Source organism: Taeniopygia guttata, chromosome 14 (assembly GCF_048771995.1).
Source record: "Taeniopygia guttata chromosome 14, bTaeGut7.mat, whole genome shotgun sequence".
In the NCBI taxonomy this organism is placed as follows: Eukaryota; Metazoa; Chordata; class Aves; order Passeriformes; family Estrildidae; genus Taeniopygia; species Taeniopygia guttata.
In genome coordinates, this window is record NC_133039.1 from 598260 (window position 1) to 617276 (window position 19017).

The 19017-nt window shown below is 47.0% G+C and overlaps 1 protein-coding gene across 1 annotated transcript; it reads right to left on the reverse strand.

Moving 5' to 3' along the window:
• Positions 1-2600: 2600 nt before the first annotated feature.
• Positions 2601-17534, reverse strand: GPR139 (G protein-coupled receptor 139). The gene is made up of 2 exons (XM_030284787.4): positions 17298-17534; positions 2601-4536 (listed from the first exon to the last, which is right to left on the reverse strand). Exons 1-2 carry the CDS (start codon positions 17416-17418, stop codon positions 3602-3604), a joined length of 1056 nt encoding a protein of 351 aa, XP_030140647.3. The 5' UTR covers positions 17419-17534; the 3' UTR covers positions 2601-3601.
• Positions 17535-19017: the final 1483 nt, after the last annotated feature.

The following is a 19017-nucleotide window of genomic DNA, read 5'->3' on the forward strand; positions in this document are numbered from 1 at the left end:
TGAAATCTGCAGTGTTAGTCATGTTAATTTGAAAAAATGTTTGGCTTCTTCCATGTGCAGTCTCCTGAGGTTCAGAATCCACTTTCTATCTCCTACTTGTAGTGTATCATAAGTATCTGTAAATCAGAAGTATCTAATAAGAATCCATAAATCAAACAATAGCTCCAAACACGGTAGTAAGTTATGCACCATAATTTATTATAATACAAACAAGTTTGTCAAACACAATATATTGTCTACTTATGAAAATATCAATATTCACAATTTAAATAGGTGATAGGTCCCATAATTTTATATACCAGCAACTCATCTAAAAAGTATTTTGTTCCTAGCTGTGGTCTTCAAGAACGTATACCTATTAGTAATTGTAAAACTGTCCATTCACAGCTTATTTTTTCTAATTGTAGATATTTGAAATATAAATTAGAGTACAAAAGACCATCCCCACAACAAAGATGGTTTTGTCTCCAGGATGTTTTTCCCTAAATAATGACACTATATGTGCTTGGTTAAGTTTCTACTATTGGAAAATTAGGATGTACAAATAATACAACAAGACAATGGCTAGTTAGCAACAGTCATTGCAAGATGCTTCACACAACCAAAAATAAGGCAAGTATTATCAACAGCAGCTCCCATATGGCAGACTAAAAAGTCAAGGCTTTATTATCCAAACTGGACTCTAAGAAGGCTTTGAATGTTTGCTAGCAAGATACAGCTTGATCCAAAGCCCTCCTAAAACGATGTGGATTGGAAAAACCAACCACAAAACCCATGAGCAACCTTCCCTTTTGACTTCAAAGGGCTTTGGAAGCAAGCTTTTAAAGCCCTAAATTATCAGAAGTGAAATGATCAATCCACTGTACATGAAAATTGCACCTTGTCATTTCTAAAAGGATATGGAAAACAATTGCGAGTTTTTCCAAATAAGTTACAAGAATTTAATGCATTATTTTCATAGGGAAAAAAATATGCAGAAAGATTTTTGTTTTAAAATATGGTAATTTACAAAAATACATTATCAGGACAGAAAAAATCAGATGACACTGATAGTTTGCAGGATAAACATTATGTTACAAAAATTAATAAGTCACAGCATGTGAATGGCAGCATATGCCATGCACTTAATTGAATTTTTTTAATAAATAAAAGCCCTAAACATTCACTATTTTCTTTAAGGTTACTATTATATTAAGTAGAATAGTGAATTTCTTGTATAAATAGGTATTTTTTCAATAGATACATTCTCGAAAATGAACCACTTATCTATATAGATATTGCACTTCAGACTCATTCACATTTAACTCAGACAAGCATTCCTCATAACAAATGTAGAATAAAAATAAGTTATCAATACAGTGTTTTTCCAAAATGAAACATACAGTACCTTTTCCATAAGGTAACTTTGGTTACTATCAACTGACAAAGACTGGGGGAGGTTTCTGAGAGAAGGGCAGGGAGGATGGCCACAAAACTGATTTTCTGTAAAACACTATGAAGGGAGCAATAATTTTAACCTTGTCGTGACAAATACAGCAAGGCTGAGCATCCCTTTTACACTTTATTATTGCAAGGGTGAAGCTTTGAGATCACAAGGATGAACAGCCAGCAGACTGAGACGCTCATTTCTCTTTGGACACATTTAAATGGATGCCATCCCTTTGGTGGGTGAGGCTGGAGAGGGTCAGCTTTTGCCCTCAGTCCCCATTTCCCCAGATGTGCCCCTCTCCTTGCTCTGGCCTGGGGTCCCTGGGGTGCCTCAGCACCCTGCAGAGAATTGCTGAGCAGCTCTGCCACGGGGAGGGCCCTGGCAGCGTGTGGTCCTGGGGCCCTGGGCATCCCCTCCCTGCCCTGAGCGAGCCCAGATCTCTCTGGAGAACACCCCTTTGCCTCCTGGTGTCCATGGCCTGTGCCTTCTGCTGCCATTCCCTTCTGGGGAAGGTGAGCCCGGGTTTGGTGGGGTTGGCTCTTGCAGGATGTGGGTACCAGGCATCGTGCAAACACAACCTCTGTGCACAAGGGAACCAGGCTCTTGTCTTCACTTGGCATTTCTTAGGGGATTTGCACCAAAGCTGAGCCATCCATGTGTTTTAGAGAGATGTTTTCAGCCCTCTGATCCCATCATAGCAGGACTGACTGGATCCCTCCTCAGAGGACCTCTCTGTGTTAGTTCCTGATGCACCACGAGCTCCCTGCTGGCACTGGAGATGGGCACAGGCACAAACACAGCGTTAGCACCAAGCTGCCACTGATCCTGAGGTTCTGCTGTGTGCACTGACCACGCTGGGCTCGTGTTCACCACACACCTTCACTGCCCTCACACCAGTGAGGCTCTAGTAAGTGCCCAATGAATAGTTTGTGGCATGTGGCTCCAAGAGACCACATGCCAAGATCTGAAAGGGAAAGAAATTAAAAGAAATGCATTTTCAGCCTTCCTGTAAATCTCTTATTTTCTATACTTAGCATTGATAAGATGCTGGTCTTTGAATGTGAAGGAAGAGAAGTTAACCTCCTTTAAATAAGTGAAATACTTAGACCAGCTTAAACTAAGGCTTTAATGTTTTTAGTGCTGTTGGGTATTTAATGAATTTCTTTCACAGTTGTTTTTTTTTTTTTTTAACAACTAAATGGCAAACCTGAAATAGGATGGCATCATCCATCAGGAAAAAATCTTAGGTTGAGGTTTTTATATGTTAATCCCTAAAGGCCTGAACACAGGGGACAACTAACAGAATCTGTATTGATTAAGAAGGAACTTGAAGGCTCCGATCACTGCTCACAGGAACAGCTTCAGTGAGAGCTCTGCTTTAGGCAGTACTTTGTTTCACCCTTGAAAATCCTTAGACACCATGACTGAAATAGCTGGGGAAAGATGCTGCTTTTGTTCTTGGCTCTAGAAACATCCCTCCCTCCCTTCAGCTCCCCGGTCTCAGTCACATTCTTAAATAACAACTTAAAACATGCAAATATTGGCAGCTTGCAGGATTGCTTTCCATGCCAAGGCTGCAACAGGTACTGTATTGGTCCTCAAGCCTTGTTCAAATGAGCCAAAACCAGGCTTGTCACCATTTGTGTCTCACAGGCTGCCTCCTGCAAGGAGGTCTTGACAGCACAACTGTGTGTGGTGGCATTTCATGCCAGAATCAACACATACTTTTTGGCAAGTGCACACTCCAGAAATGGCATCTTCCACAGTGCACAAAAGTATCTGTTTACTTTCTCAATAGCAAACTGATGGTCAAGTAAGGTTTTGTTGTGTTTTAAAAGGTTGTAATTAAACACTGCTGTGGCTTTGCCCTTCTGATGACTTTGGATTGCACTGGTGTTGGGATGCAAAACGTTTGAGTGTGACTGAACACTAAGACTTGAACTCTGAAGCATATTCAAAATGCTATATAAGAGATGGAGGTGTTTGCCTTCTCACTTTTGCTCCTAAAATCAAGTGCTCCTGTTTCCTCCCGACAGTCTGATCTGCCCCTGGCCACCCAGGGAAATGAAATCCAATGACTTCTCTTCAAATCAGCCACTTCAGAAAATTACATCCTGAAGATGTAACCACTTGAAAGGAACTTGCAACCAGAAACTCCAACTATTAGCCTTTTCATGGTGATATTTTTATAGGCTTCCCGTTCTTATCATACTGGTAAACAAGCATTTTGATGCAGTGAGAATTGGCTGGGGAAATCCAAGGGCTGCTTGTTATGGAAAAGTTATGGTTTGTATAGAATTGCACAGGTTGCTTCTGACACTTAAAGAAGGCTTTCAAGGTGGCAGCTGCCATAGTGCGAAATCTCTTGCTAATAAAACAGTAGAGGAAGAAATTAATTGCAGTGTTCAGCAGTGCCAGCATATTGGCGATGTCCGACACAATATGGACCACCCAGCTGTTGTTTATAGGAGACACGTAGAGGTGATACAATATCATGATTATTCTTGGCGCCCACAGTATGGCGAAAATAGAAGTTATAGTAAATAAAATGGCTGTTGTTTTCCCTGTGGAGTACCCTCGCAGGCGGAAATTGCTCTTTCGCCGCAGCTTGTACACAATGATGGAGTTCAGGATGAAGAAGATGGAGCAGGGCACTAAGTACACGGTGAAGCAGTGGACCCAGATGAGGACGTGGTGCATGGATGTGCTGATGTAGTCTTCAATCCAAATGTTGGGCCACCAGTAGTAGGGGATGCTGGTCAAAAAGCAGGTGATGTAGACGCTGACGATGACTTTGCGAGTGCGAGCGGGGTAGGAGACCGTGTGGTACTTGAGGGGGTGGCACACAGCGATGTACCGGTCGATGGTCAGCGGGACCGTAATCCAAATCGACGTGTGGATGGAAGAAAATTCCAAAACCTCAATTATTTTGTCCAGTACCTGAGGCATCTGTTTGTTTAAGATGAAGTCTTCCATGAGGAAGTCAACAAAGACGATGAAGAAGAGAACCAGGATGTCAGCAGCAGCTAGAGCTAGAAGGTAATTATAGGAGGACTTCTGCCTGCGAGCTACAAGCTGCGAGAGGATGATGACTGTCAAGATGTTTGCTGTGGAGAAAGAAACACAGAGTTAGGCTATTAAGATGTAACATCAGCTTTTCTGAGCACGTCCTTGAAGTTCTCCAACCACTTGACAACATGATCACCGTAATAAAGTTCAAGAAACCAAAAGGAAAACACCCAGTTGGGTCTCTCAGAGAAGCTGTTGCAATGACAGGAGCATGTGGCCCTGCTCTCATCTGTGGAGCAGGGGGTGCTGGGACTCCTACCTGAGCACACAAAAGGAGTGGTAGCAGGAGAAAAAAAGATCACTCACACATTTATTCTTGTTCCCCACCTTGTTTTTTCACTTTTTCATATAACAAGGGATGAATGAGAAGTGTAATTTATATTTATATAAACAGCCCTTGTAGTACTTGAGGGATTTGCTGGAGCACTAAGGTGTACCCAAATTTTAACTACTTCCTCTTGTTTACTAGAATTTACTGTGTAGTCTTGAATTGGGGAAAAAAAATTCCTATTATTCCTACTATCAGTTTGGCTAGAATGAGACAGACAAGATTGTTCCGATCCGAGGCTGGTATCACTTGGCTAGAATACTTGAAGAAGTGCTTAAAAATCAGACTTCTGCTTTACTGTACAAGTGACTGCCAAATGTTTGTAGTTGGTACTTTCCCAAGTTCTGTAAATCACCTCTTCTGTGCATTCAGTGCTTCAAACATTTCTGCCAGCTTTGATGGATTTCCCAAAACAAATCAACAATAATTGTAAAGATGTCTTTAAACCAGAGAATAAGGAAGTTGGTGACAAAAAGGTAATGACAGCCTAGGACATGTCCTACAACTGAAAATGCTTGCTTTTTAAAAAACTGTTTTACTTGGCACTGAAAAAACTTCCTCCTTCATGAATGCCTTCAAAGCCTGCTGTCTGGGAGCAGATTTCTGCCACCAGGGAAATGAACTGCAGCAAAGTGAGTGATCTTGACTAACAGCCCTCACCTATTTTTTGTTAACTGAATTATATATCTTGAAAAGAAAAAAAGAAGCCAAACATGACAATCAACTGACTAGTCTCCTATATAAAAAAAAAAAAAAAAAAAAAAAAAAAATCTTTCCAATGGTACTCTCTCAAATTGTCTTCAGGGGAATTTTCCCAATTCTGTCCTCCATTTACGTGAATGCAACTGTATTGATTTCAGCTCAGCACAGACGTGGGAGACAAGAGGTGATACAGCCAGAACTGCTGTGTCATTTTTCACTTACTTGCTTAGATGCCTCTGCTGTGCCTGCTGATGAGCCCTGAGATGCAGTGAGTGATGTACTGTCAAGGAAATCCTCGAGCTGGAGTGTTTATCATGGCTCTGCAGCCACTGCTGGTTTTGGCCAGCCAGGCCGACTGGCTCAGCTTCACAGATATTGGATGTGACCCACGGGGTGCATCTTCTCTTTAACTCCTCTGGATTTGACTCATTCCAGCCCCAGCAGCTGGAGCCAGTGAGCAGCACGGGGATGTCTGGAGGCACTGGTCCCTGCTGGTAGCTCTGGCCTGACTGCCAGAGCAGCTCCTGCAGGGATGCTGAAGCTGTGCTGTGTGCAGGTACAGCAGCCCTGCTCCTCACACTTTCTGCCTTTTGCAGGGGTCCTGCTGATGGGTCTAACCCCACTCTGTTTTGCTACAGAAGCAGATTTATGAGCAGTCCCTTACACCCTTTGCCCCTGCTTCTCTCAGGAATCCCAGCCACAGCAGTGTGCTGAAATGCAAGTTATTTATCTAAGGCCAGCTAGCCTTACTTGGTGAGGCAGATTAGAAAATTGATCTGACCAAGTACACACCAGATCTACCTTTTTTTTTTTTTTTTTTTTTTTTTCTGCAAGAGTTACTGTATCTTGTATTGGAAACGCTTTCCCTGAGATCACATTAGACCTTTTTTCTTGCTGGATGATATAAAATATAGTAACAACATTTACTTTGTGAAAACAGATACTTTCTGGGCTGCAGCAGAAAGTTGCCAGTATGCCATTGTCTTAGAACAGGGTCTGTGAGTATTTTTCCTGCTGCAAACAGTTTAGGGAAAGTGTAGATGAGCTGTGGATGCGTCAGTCTTGCATCCATTTCCTAGCCAGTGTTAAGTTGGTCCTTGGTGTGTCCTCAAACAGTATCTAAATCTCAGGAAAATGGAAAAATGGGTGGATACACCACTCTGTGTGACCAGCTGTGTCCTTGTGCCAGTCTCTCAGTAGCTCCTGTCTCCTCAGTGTCTTGCTCTCCTGTGGGCAAAAATTACCCACTGTGGGTGAAAGGTGATAGAAGAGTATTTGTGACCAAATTTTAACCCTGCTGACACTAATTCTTGCACTAGCATGGTAGTCTGTGATGAGAACTATGGCAGAGATGATGGTGGTGATGATGATGATGATGATGAGGATGATGGAGATACAAAAATATTTGTCTCTGCTGTAATGTAGGTGCAGCTACATAGAGCTGCTGGATAGGTCAGTACCCCTAAATTGTCCTGGATGGTACACTGCCCATTTCTTGCAGGGTATTTTCTAGATACTAAGTGGTTAAGATCATTTGAATTTGAAAGAGATTGATCACTGTGCTGGGAGATGATTAGGGGATGACAGATGGGAATTTATGCCAGCATCACTTGCTGCAGTGCAGTATTCTGAATTTATAAATATCTGTTTGAGAACCAGGGCTTGATTGGGGACTAGCTGGCTGAAGCCTTGAGGTGCTGCTGGCAGATTTAGAAGCAACTGGACAAATGGCAGTCTCAATTCTTTCCCTCCAGGCATGAGGACTTGAGACATTTGAGACACAGCATCCAAGAGTTTCTGGTACCTGAACACCTTTGTTCCAGGCTGCTTCTAAGGCACTAAGGCAACCTTCCTACTCAGCCAGGCTTCACCACAGGACACCTACATCCCTCCTTTGACACCTCTTCTGACTTTATCGGCTCCTGGGTACAAATTGCAGCACCAAAATTCATGCCATTGGAGGTTCTTTGTGTCTGAGAGGGATCTTCCTTTCGGAGTAACTTTGGTCCCTGTGTGGCTTTGGGTTTACTTCCCATACCAAAGCTGTGCTGCCTTGGCTGCAGAGCCTGGGCAGTCTTCTGTGCCTCCAAGCAGTGCCTGTGCCCTAGGACAGTTTTAACCCCAGCTTCTCATTTTGTGGATTACAGTCATCACTCAAATAGTGTCTAACTCGGCCTTTGCAGGGGATTTGAAGAGCTCCTTTCAATCACTATTTTCAATGCATGTGAGCTTAATCAGGAATGATTGTATCTGTCTAAAGAAGAAATAGACAAAGTTCTGGGCTTTATTTGTGGGTTTTGTTTTTTTAAATTGAGAGCACTTTGCACGTACACAGCAGCCTGTGCAGTCAGTGGCCTTTACAACACCAGCAGTAGCTCCCTGCACTGGGAACAAGGCTGGTGCTCTAGTACAGCAGTTCAGCTTCACAAACCACCTACATGAAGCAGCCACGAGTGTTGATCACTGAGCGTGATAAACATTAGGTCATGGAATATAATGGACACCTTTTACCCAACACAGTTGTTGCTAGGATCACCACAAATTATTGTGTAACGTGTGAAACTTCTCTGGAGCTTAGCAGTAGTCACCTGACTGGCACAGAGAGACAGCTTACAAATGGGAAATTTCAAGTTGCTTCAGAAAAAATGTTAGTAATACCTCCTTTTCAGATTTAAGAACTCCAAGAATGTAAGTACAATATGCTAAAAATAAGCTGTGAGAAAAAGGGATGTTCTGGCTTGATGGGAATAGATTATTTCCTCCAAGCTAGGAGGCAATATTCAAATGTAAACAGGTACTGTGTCTAGCAGGCAGATCTGACCACAGTTCCTAACACAGCTGCTCACCAATAGCTGCCAGACTGGAGATGAGGATGGCATTCAGCCCTTATTTTGTGTGGGAGCTCTCTGGAGAAGCTGATGACAATGGGTGATTTCTGACAAAGGTGCTACATAACAGAGGTTATTAACAAAAAACAGCCAAGAATATTGTGGCAAGGTAAATACATTATAATTACTTATGTTGGCTTTAGCTGGTTATATGATCTTTTAAAATGACCTCTGGATGCTGTTTTCCCTTAAAGACGATAGGTTAGGTCTACATTTTCCTCTTACAACCAATGTAGATCAAACTCAGTACTAGAGCAGATGGGGACAGACTGAACAGTGCTTCAGTTTGTTCCTCTCTTTTATTATCATATCCTGAGTTAAACTGTTGTGAAGCATAAAGGGATACTTTATAGAATGTAATTAGTGCAATACAAGTTTTGTCTTCCCAGGGAGTTCCTGTGAGGATTGATTTTTGAAAATAAATGGATTTATTTGTTGTTCAGCTGTCTGAGTGTTGTCAAACAGCACACAGCAAGGCACCCCATGAGGGAAGAGCTATCAGCTTCTGCTAGTGCCTGCATCATCTCCCAGGGAATGGAGAGGGGATATATGCCAAAAAAAAAAAAAAAAGAAAGAAAAAAAAAAGAGCATCATAAAACTATGGCAGGCACAAATGCAGGGTTGCTACTGGAGGAGATTTCACATCTTGTGCGAAGGCTCTCATGTGGCTTGTGCTTAGAAAATCCCATGTGCAGGGACAGGCCATGCCAGTTCTGAGGGTGGAAGAGAACCTGGTGGTAGAGGATGCCCAAGCTCCTGTCCTGGACAGCCCAAACTCCCTCCTGTGTGCAGGAGCCTGGGTTAGCTACTGCCAGGAAAACACAGCACGGCCTTGTGCTTCCAAGTCACAAGTGAATGAGGCAGTCAGTGCCAGAGGCCAGATCCTGACAATGAAATCTGGCCTCTGGGGCCGTTTTTCTCACTGGCAGCGTTTATTAGCTGAGATGGCCCTGGGGAAGGATGCAGTGAATGAGGCACTCTGCTCTGCAGCTGGCATTGGCCATCAGTGGGGCACAGAGGCCAGAGAAGGATTCCAATCCAGCACAAGCACTTCCTCACTGTTGGAGGGCACAGCCACAGCAATGGCTCGGAGCTGCCAGGGGCTGATACTGCCTTTGAGCCTTGCCAGCACCGAGGCTGGAGTGCTGCAGCTTGTCTGGCTGAAAGGTGTCATTACACCGTGCTGCTTTTGGCTCTCCTAGACCACTGGAGTTTTACTGGAGTAGTCTGTATAAAATTGGGCTATTTCTGCAGTATGAGAATGGCCCAGAAGGAACACTGGGCTGGGATGTGGGGAGGTTCTGGTTTGGGCTCACTGAGGCCACACGTGTGTGAATGTGACAGGGATCTGGTTCTCCTCTTGCCGTATTCACCCTCCTTGTCCACCTTCATGAGATGGCCCTGCAGAGCAGAAAGTCTCTAATGAATCCCAGAAATTCCTCCTGCCACACCAAATCCTTATTTAGAGGTACCTACAAAAGGATCAAAATGTCTAAAATGCATATCTCAAAGTCTAGCCTTGTATCTTGCTACTAGAGCAGTACAGCTTTCTGATGGAAACTGGTGCTGGGAACAGAAAAAGTGAGCGGCAAAATGATGCAGAAATCATAAAAGGAATTTGGTTATTCATGCAACGTATCTGGACAGACAGGGATTTTCAAGGCAATGTGGGTGTCTCATTTGGCAGGTGTCTGTGGCTTCTAAATGTGGGCTGTCAGTGCAGTGTAAGGGGTCTCAAGCTGAGTAACTCGAGCTCCAGGGTGACAAAACCATTCTACCCTTTTGATACCAAATGCCAAAGTACTGAGGCAGGTACCAAAGGTTTCATGGGATGACTGGGATGGAGAGAGGATGTGATTTCATAAGGGCATTGCCATGAATTCTTTACTGAACTTGAATAATTAAGAGGATTTTACCTTTGATTGTGGTTTTGCTAAAATAAACCAGTCTTTATGTCTTCCTAAAGCATTAGGTAATGCAATAGGAGCTCATGCTTGCAAACCCCATGGCCAAGCTTTCTCAGAGACAACGCCAATTTTACACAGTATGCAGGAAATTACAGGCTTTGTAAAACCACTGCAGTTTGGCTTTATTCCCCCACGGAGAATATACTGCATCCCCACTAGATATATCACTCTTTGGTGTGGTAGTCAGGACGTGGAAGAAAACACACTTATAGTGAACAAATATGTGACAAATATCTTAGTCTGATGTAACTGACTGACAGGTCATTTGTCTTGAGACCCAAAGCAACCTCTAGAGCACCTGTCCATGAAGGCAGTGCTCCATATGATGGAAAAGATGGAGAGGATTAATGACTGTACATTGCAGGGACTCTGTTTCAGGTGGCAGAAGGGAAGATTTCAGCGCTACAACAGGCAAGCTTCTCTTTTCTTCCATAAAATTATTTTCGGTCATTTTCTGCTAATTCTGGTCCTGCTTGGCAGCCTGCACTTCATTCTCTCTGCACAACCACACTGGGGTCCTGAGGGGCAACCTAACACCATCTTCTCCCATGAAGTCACCCCAAGAACAGCACCAAGGGCATTCCAGACATTGGGTTTTAGTATCTATAAGTACATATCTGTATTCTGCAAAATGAAAATTGATTTGTGTGTAAGGCCTCCTGAGATCAAGAAGTGAATTTTGGCTTTGTTTCCTTTTCTGGTGTCTAAAGCTAATGAGAAAAGATATTTTAGGCTCAAAAAGACCACCTGAAACAGCAGGTGGAAGCTTTTGTGGACAGGGATTGCTTTGCCCTTGGCGTGTGAAAGCAGAGCACACACCCCACCAGGACATCTCGTGTTGTTTGTTTGCCCACACCGAATTGTGACGTGTGTGGTTAAAGGCCTTCTGCTGGCTTGTTTCTGCTGATTCACCTCTGTTTCACAGAAGGAAGCATAAAGAGGATGAGGATGAGAGAACTAAGTAAGGGGGTGGATGAAGAACAGCAGGATATTAGACTGCCTAGTGCTTCTGACTGTTTTGACTTTACAACTGGGGGCTCTGCATTACCCACCTACCGTGAAAACTGGCTGTGCTCTCTCTTTTGTGTCGTTGTCATTTCAAGGAAAAATGTACTTTGGAGTTTTTCCTTTCCAATCCATTTTAGCAGCCTGCCATGCAAGGTTGTGCACTTCATAGTCTGCTGAGCCTCCCAAATATGGCACCTCATTATCATTACAGCCCCGACAGTGTTGCTTCCTACTGACGTGGCAGAAGAAATCCAAAGTTAGCAATTGCACTCTGTCTAGTGGCATCCAGAAATGTACAATCAACTTCTCCACAATCCATGCATTAGCATGGATTCAGCCACATGCTGCCTTTCAGGCTGCAAGATTTTAGCAGCTCTGTATGTATTGACCAAACAAAATCACTCCCATCTGCACACCTCTGCTGTCATCAGTTCTGTGCAGGAACAGAATGAATCTATTATTTTTCATAATGGTTTTTCTCTCCTAAAGAACAAGCATTCATTTTACAATAGGAAATTACTCATTTTAAGCATGTGAGCTGCAGTTTTGTTCCCCTCTGTCCAGTACTGCTACTGTAAATGAGCTGTAGTGGTCTTTAGTTGCTCCAATAGCCAAGCTAAAGTTCTGGCAACCTATTTGTCCCCTTTTTAGTAGGATGCAATGTACTGGCCTTGCGTCCAATTCAGATTTTAAGTCAGAGAATATATGGCCTTTGAGTAATAAGGGTGGTTGAATTAGGTTTCAGGAGGGTTTGGTTCTTATTCACTAATGAACGGCAGCAGCAGAGTGCTGTTTTTTGAGTGCTGTTTTTTCAAGGTCATAACTCTACACTGTAACAACTCTCCCACTCATATTTTCAGATCTTCCTTTAGCACTTCTATTTTTCAGGTATGCTGCTATGAGAAAGGCTATTTATCCAGGTGTTGGAAATGGTCTCTTTAATCAGGAGCCTGTTCTGTGACTGCAGAAGAATATACTAGGCAGTAGATGGCAAGAATCCAAAACAAGTCAGGCACTTCTACAGTGCTGTGTGCTCTGTGTACACCTACCTCTGCCTGCTTTGGCATTTACTGCTACTACACACCACGTGAGTCACCAACAAACATTGCTACCTGTTCCCCTTACTGCTCATGGTACCAGCTGGGTCACAGCTGTGGGCACAAGGACAGCAATGCTCTCCACACTCCCCACACAGCCAAGGAGTGGAGGGAACAAGGCTGGGCTGCTGCATGGTGGTGGTCTCTTGATCAGTGGTGCTCAGCCCACCAACAGTACCTGCCTTGCCAGGATGATGACCCAGGCATGCACATCTCCCAGACATTCTCCTTATTCCAAACTTTATATAGAGAGAAGGCTCCAGAAGGATCAGGTTTCCATTTTTCACCTTGCCTATGCCTATACTGCAGTTTGCACAGGCACAGTGCACCCATGTGTCAATCCAACACCCGACACCTTGCACATCTGCCTTGCTGTGCAAGGACAGCCAGTCTGTAATCTGTTAGGGCAAGGTCCATAACTGATCTGTCTTGTATCTGTCTCTTCACAGAGTGTTAAACCAGTTAGGCACCCCTGCTGAGCTGACATGTTCCTCCAGGTGAGGACTGCAGCTTCTCTCCCTCCACATGGAGCCCTGTGAATGCACTCTGTGCTTGGCTGGGCTTTGAATGACCCAGGTTGTCCCCATCTCCACGTCACCTTGGTCAGCAGCAGGTCTGACATGAACACTACCTGTTTGCACCTTCCAGCTGGGAGCATCCAAGCACATCCAGGCTGCTCTCCCAAGCTTGTGAAGTCCTGAATCTACATTTAGATCAGTGTGACTGGTTTAATGCAAAAGCCTAAAGTACAAATAAAAGAAACAGTTGTGGACCAGGCTCCTGAACTTTGGAGTGGCACTTCCCCGGGGCATTGCTGTGACTCTGTTGCCTCCTGGAGATGCTGTAAAGGTGTTGTGTTTTGTGTCACTGAGATGCAATGATCCCCGGAGCCAAGGCACATCCCAGGTAGGCAACTGATGGAGCAAAATGGAACCAGCCATCCCACTGGGACTGCCTAGGAAAGCCAGATTTCACTCTGCCTCTTACACTGTCAGGAAATGAGCCCTGGGAACTTGGGTCAGGCCAGATCCTGATCTAGGAAATGCTGATGCTCTGTCCTTTCAGCAGCAATACACTCTTATTCCTGATGGAAAAGTGACTGCATGCAAGGCAACTCCATTGCTGCTGCTCCCCCAAATGAAGCAGGAATCAAGGTCAAAGCCAGGTGTCTGCAGCAAGCAGTGCTGCTTCTGTGCCTGACCTTCTTGGTTGTGTTCAGTGGCCCACCACAGAAGGAGCTCTTCAGTGCAGCTGCTTGGTGCTGCTCTCACTGACAAAGGGACTGACTGAGAGTGATACCTGTTGATTTTTGCTTTCTCACCTTTACCAGCCCCCTCTTGGACTGAATCAGAGCAATTTATTCCCTCCTCCACGTCCAATACCATCCCTTCCCTAGCATTTTCTCACACTAAAGCAAGAAATACTTCTATTAAGACTTTTTCCAGCCCTTCTCTTGCATCCCAGCTAACGGCAGGTGCTTCAGAGGTTCTCTCTGATAGAAAAGGGGAGTAGAGGGTTAACAGAGCAGAGGCTGCAGAACAGCTCCAAAAATGCTCCATAAAACCTTCCCCTCTAAATGGGAGAGGACCCCACTTCCAGTGCTTCTGCCTCCTCCTTGCACTGGCATTTTCTCCTTGTTCCCTGCAGCCTTATCCTGAGACACCGTGTACCTGCAGGACACCTCTGCACGCCTGCACTCAAGCTTCAAAAGACTGTCTCAGCCTTACCAGCCTCTGCTTAGTGGGAAAAGAAGCAGCCTCCTGGCCCAGGAGTCTGAAGGCACAATGACCCCTGGTAGGGCTGCAGGCACCTCGGGTGCAGTACCAGCCGTGCAGGGTCAGGGTGCAGTGGTGGCTCCCTAGGGTGCAGCCTGGTCCTTATCTCTGTGTGCTACTGCCAGAGCAGGGCTGAAGGGAGTTCACTTTGCTCTCCTCTCTGCTTTGTACAGGTTTTCTAGTGCCTGGTTGAACAGAGAGGAAGAATGAGCCACTGGTGACAACAGGGTCTGCTGAGGTGCCTGGTTTATACAGGGGTGGGAGGCAGAGGATGCTTCTACTGCACACACAGCCAGGCCTGGCAGTGCTTGGCCTCAACGTGGAGTTGTTGAGTTAGTGAAATTTCCTTCAGACAGTACAGCAGGAAAGGTAGAAACAGTTAACTGGCTTCTCTTCTCTTCAGTCTTTCTTCAAGATTTGTGGCAAGGAGTTAACGCTTTCCATTTCAGCAAAACACTGCACTAGTGCTGTGCTTGAGGACAGGGTTTCTTTTAAATTCTTGGCATCACACGGAGCTGATTGAGATCCCACATAGTTCAGGACTCTTTTTCTAACAGCCAGTAAAGTCTGCTACCTTTACAAATTTACATTGTTAAAAACTGAAGAGAAGCTTCAAATTAAAACATGAAAAGGCTCTTTTTAATGCTGCTGTCACCCTGTACCCCATCCTCAATGAAGCCTGCCTGTGTGAGTCTTCCCCTAAGCACATCCAGCTTGTTCTCATCTCTGTGAAGTCTCATGAATTTCTCATGCACTCAGCACACTGTGCATTTACTCAGCACACTGTACATGTGCAGTGAGTCCAGGTGTCAGTGCCAATGCTGTACTCAGACAATGTGCTCTGGACACATCCACACCTGATGTAAGCCCACTGAACCCAGCAGTGCTGCACCACCACATGCTTTGGCTAGTTCTGGTAAGCACTGTCACTAGTGCCACTGCTCTAATCAACTGATGTCTGATCCCTTGAGAAATACAGGAGACCACTGCTAACTTGGACCATGTCTGATTTTAACCATGTTCTTAGAATGACCGTGTTAGGTCTGTAATTACAATGCAGTATCCTCAGGGAGCTTGTGCAAGTATGTTCAGAATGTTCCTTAAATGATTTCTCTTGTCTGTGCACGCAAGACTTTTCCCCATTTCAGAAACATACAAAGGCAAGCTTAGCCACAGAGTGCTTCATGATTACTTCTTCACCTGATAATCCTGAGAAGGTCTTGTTCAGTTCCTAGAGGACTGGTGCTGAAATCAGAGCCTGTCATTACTATGGACATCTAAGCAGCCCCATAGGAATTAATAAAGAGGAAACTACCTCCTATCCCTGCTGGCTGGGTCTCTTCAGGTCAGGCTGAGACTCATCAATGTTTTGGAGCACCGATACTTGCCTGTGCCCTGCATCCTCTCTGGGTAAATACAGGACTTAACTTCCCAGTTCTCTGAACTATTCACCAACTGGCAAATTTTAATTATAAGCCAGAAATGGGGAAAAAAAACCCAAACCAAAACAACACAAAGCACATAAATTCATAAGGAGAGTGGTAATTGCATGCATCCTGCTCAGAGGCAGGCTTCTCTTCATGTCTGATTAAAAATTTTTCTATGAAATAATTGCTTGAAGAAGGAATTGAGGTGAACAAGCATTTAGAAACTGTAGAGTATTACCTATCATTGCTGCTTGCCATTCCACATGGCACGTAAAATGTGTAGCTCTACACAGACACAACCAAACTCTCCTTTATCACCCTTAAAACACCAATTCACCTTGCTGCATCTGAACTTTTCCCCAACTTATTCTTCTTGTCCTTGGGATCACTCTAAGTCACTCTCAGGCTGGAGTTGTTAAGCCAGTGAGCAAGACATGCTGTTTGTCCACCCAAGCTGTGCTGGGATGGCAGCTCTGCCCACTGTGACTACTGCAGCTCCCCTCAGTCCTGCGTGCAAGGATCTCACTGGCAGCCAAGGCAGCCCCCTCCGGGAGGAAGCACCTGCTCAGTCCCTGTCTGGGCTCAGACAGTACTGCCGATGTGATGCTCGTGTGGTATCTGCACATTTGGGGCTGTGTGCTGGCAGTGCTGCCTCACAGATGCTCACATACAAGCTTGGGACATCCTTTCCTCCCTTATTTATGCTGTCTCTAGCTTTTCTTGTTCCAAGCATCTCTATAATGTCTTTGTCCCGTTTTTAAGCAGGAAATTTTGCTCAGGATTATACACTCTAGAGACTTCTGCCTGTCAGCTGGGACTTTCTTCCGAGCCCTGTACCTGTCTCAGTGTCAGCATTTCCATTGCCTTTGCAGCACACTGACCTGAAGACTGGACTTTCTACCTCCTGTCCTGCTCCACCAACCACAGGGACAGGCTCACGAGTATGACAACTGTCTGCTAAGCTCCTGACAGCGTGCTCCTTCCCCAGTCAAGTTCTGTGGCGGTGGCGTGTCATTTCCTAAAGTCAGCCCTGCCCCACGGAGCCGGGTGGGGATTTGCAGCAGCAAAACTCAGCAGCTACATCTGCGCTCACTGCCGGCCGGGCAGGCGCTCGGCGGGGACCCGGCCGCTTGGGTACCGCTCCGGTACCCGCATGGCCAAAACACCAACAGCACAAACTTCACCACAGGCTGACTCTGTATGTCAAGTTCAAAGTCAGGATGCCCGAAGCCGGGGAGAGGGAGAGGACAGGCAGGGACAAACCCCGGCGAGGGAGGCAGCGCCGGGACGGCAGCCGGGCAGGAAGATGCTGCTGTCCGGGAGATGCTGCTGTCCGGGAGATGCTGGGGTCAGGGCGATGCTGCTGTCCGGGAGATGCTGGGGTCAGGGCGATGCTGCTGTCCGGGAGATGCTGGGGTCAGGGAGATGCTGCTGTCGGGGAGATGCTGGGGTCGGGGAGACGCTGCTGTCCGAACCGCCCGCACTCATCCCGCCGGGCACGCCGAGCCCGGGGCATCCCTCGCCCGCCCCGCCCCGCCCCGCGGGCAGGAGCCGCTCCGGCGGGCGCTGCCGGGGCCCCGCAGCCTCGCCCGTCCCGCGGCACTCACCCGGCAGCCCGAGGCAGAGCAGCAGGCTGTAGTAGACGACAGGTGCGTACCCCAAGCCGCAGCCATAGCGGCGGTGCGCCAGGAGCGAGCCGTTGTGGAGGTGGAGGTGGTTGTGCTCCATGGACCCGCCGTGCCCGCTGCCGGCGCTCGCTCCGCCGCACGGGCCGCCCCTCGCACGCTCCGCGGCGGCGGGAGCGCGGCGCGGCCCCGCGGCGGCGGCGGCACATGGCGCGGCCCCCGGCGGCCGGCGGGGCCGGGCCGGGCCGGGCCGGGCCGGGCGGGGCGGGGCGGGGCGGGGCGGGGCGGGACCGGCCCCCGCCTCGGGCCGCCCCCCCAGCCCGGCGGAGAGCGCGGAGCTCCGCCGGGAGCCGCCGCCGTCCCGCCGGGCAGCTCGCCGAGCGGGCAGGAAAAGGGTTTTTCCTCCAAGTTGGCGCAGGGCAGGGGCGAGGGCTGCCAGCGCCGCGCCGGCTGCAGCCCTGGGCTGTGCTTCGGGCCGGCTGGGAGCCAGGGGCTCAGCCGGCAATGGGCGCTTGTGTCTGCGGCAGCAAAACGCAGGGCGGGTTAATATTGCTCTGTCCCCCTCTTCTCCCCGCAGTGCCGCGGGGCGAAGGACGGGGCGGCCAGCGGGGACACAGCCTTGTTCCAGCGGGGACACAGCCTTGTTCCAGCGGGGACACAGCCCTGTTCCAGCGGGGACACAGCCTTGTTCCAGCGGGGACACAGCCGTGCTCCAGCGGGGACACAGCCGTGTTCTAGCGGGGACACAGCCTTGCTCCAGCGGGGACACAGCCTTGTTCCAGCGGGGACACAGCCGTGTTCCAGCGGGGACACAGCCCTGTTCCAGCGGGGACACAGCCTTGTTCTAGCGGGGACACAGCTGTGTTCCAGCGGGGACACAGCCTTGTTCTAGCGGGGACACAGCCGTGCTCCAGCGGGGACACAGCCGTGTTCAAGCGGGGACACAACCTTGCTCCAGCAATGACACACAGCATGCTCCAGCAGGGATGTCCCTGTGGACAGCTCCCGCAGGACAATGCTGAAAGGAAATCAGCATTTCTAAAACCTTCTTCACCCAATCCTTAAGGCTTGTGTACTTCAGTACATAGTCCCAGGTATAGCTAATACAGGATTAGTTAGGCTTGTTACGTTGGGGTGATCAAGCCCTGTCCTTTGTGCTACTGAGTGGTCTGGTCAGGTGTAAGTACATTGATATGTCCAGGAGGTCATGGTTTAATGAAAAAATAGATGTTTCATTACAGTGCATACCTACTGAGCAGAAAACAAGATGTCTTTTCACCCAAAGTGTGTAGTGTTGAGCCACACAGACCAGCACCGTGTGCTGGAAGAACCCCCTGGTTCTCTGAGGCTGCCAGGGAAAGCCAAGAGGGACGTACAGAGTGCAGTGTGTGTGAGGCTGGTCAAGGAGGTGTGTCTGATGGGATACACACAAGATACAGTAGGTGGCTCACAGAAGTAAATAAAGATGTGATCCTTACTCCCTGAAAACATCTGACTGCTTACGTGGGTAATGGTGGACCATCAGGTGACTAAGTAAGGGCTTCTGCACCTTTGGATTTTTCCATGGTCTTGTTTGAAAAGGAGTTTAGCTTCTGTTTGGAAACACAACCAGGAGGAAGTAAGGCTTTGGTTTTGTGAGGACTTGAGTACTTTGCTCAGAAAGTCAGTAAGATTCCTTTTGAAAAGACTATTTTCTAAAGCA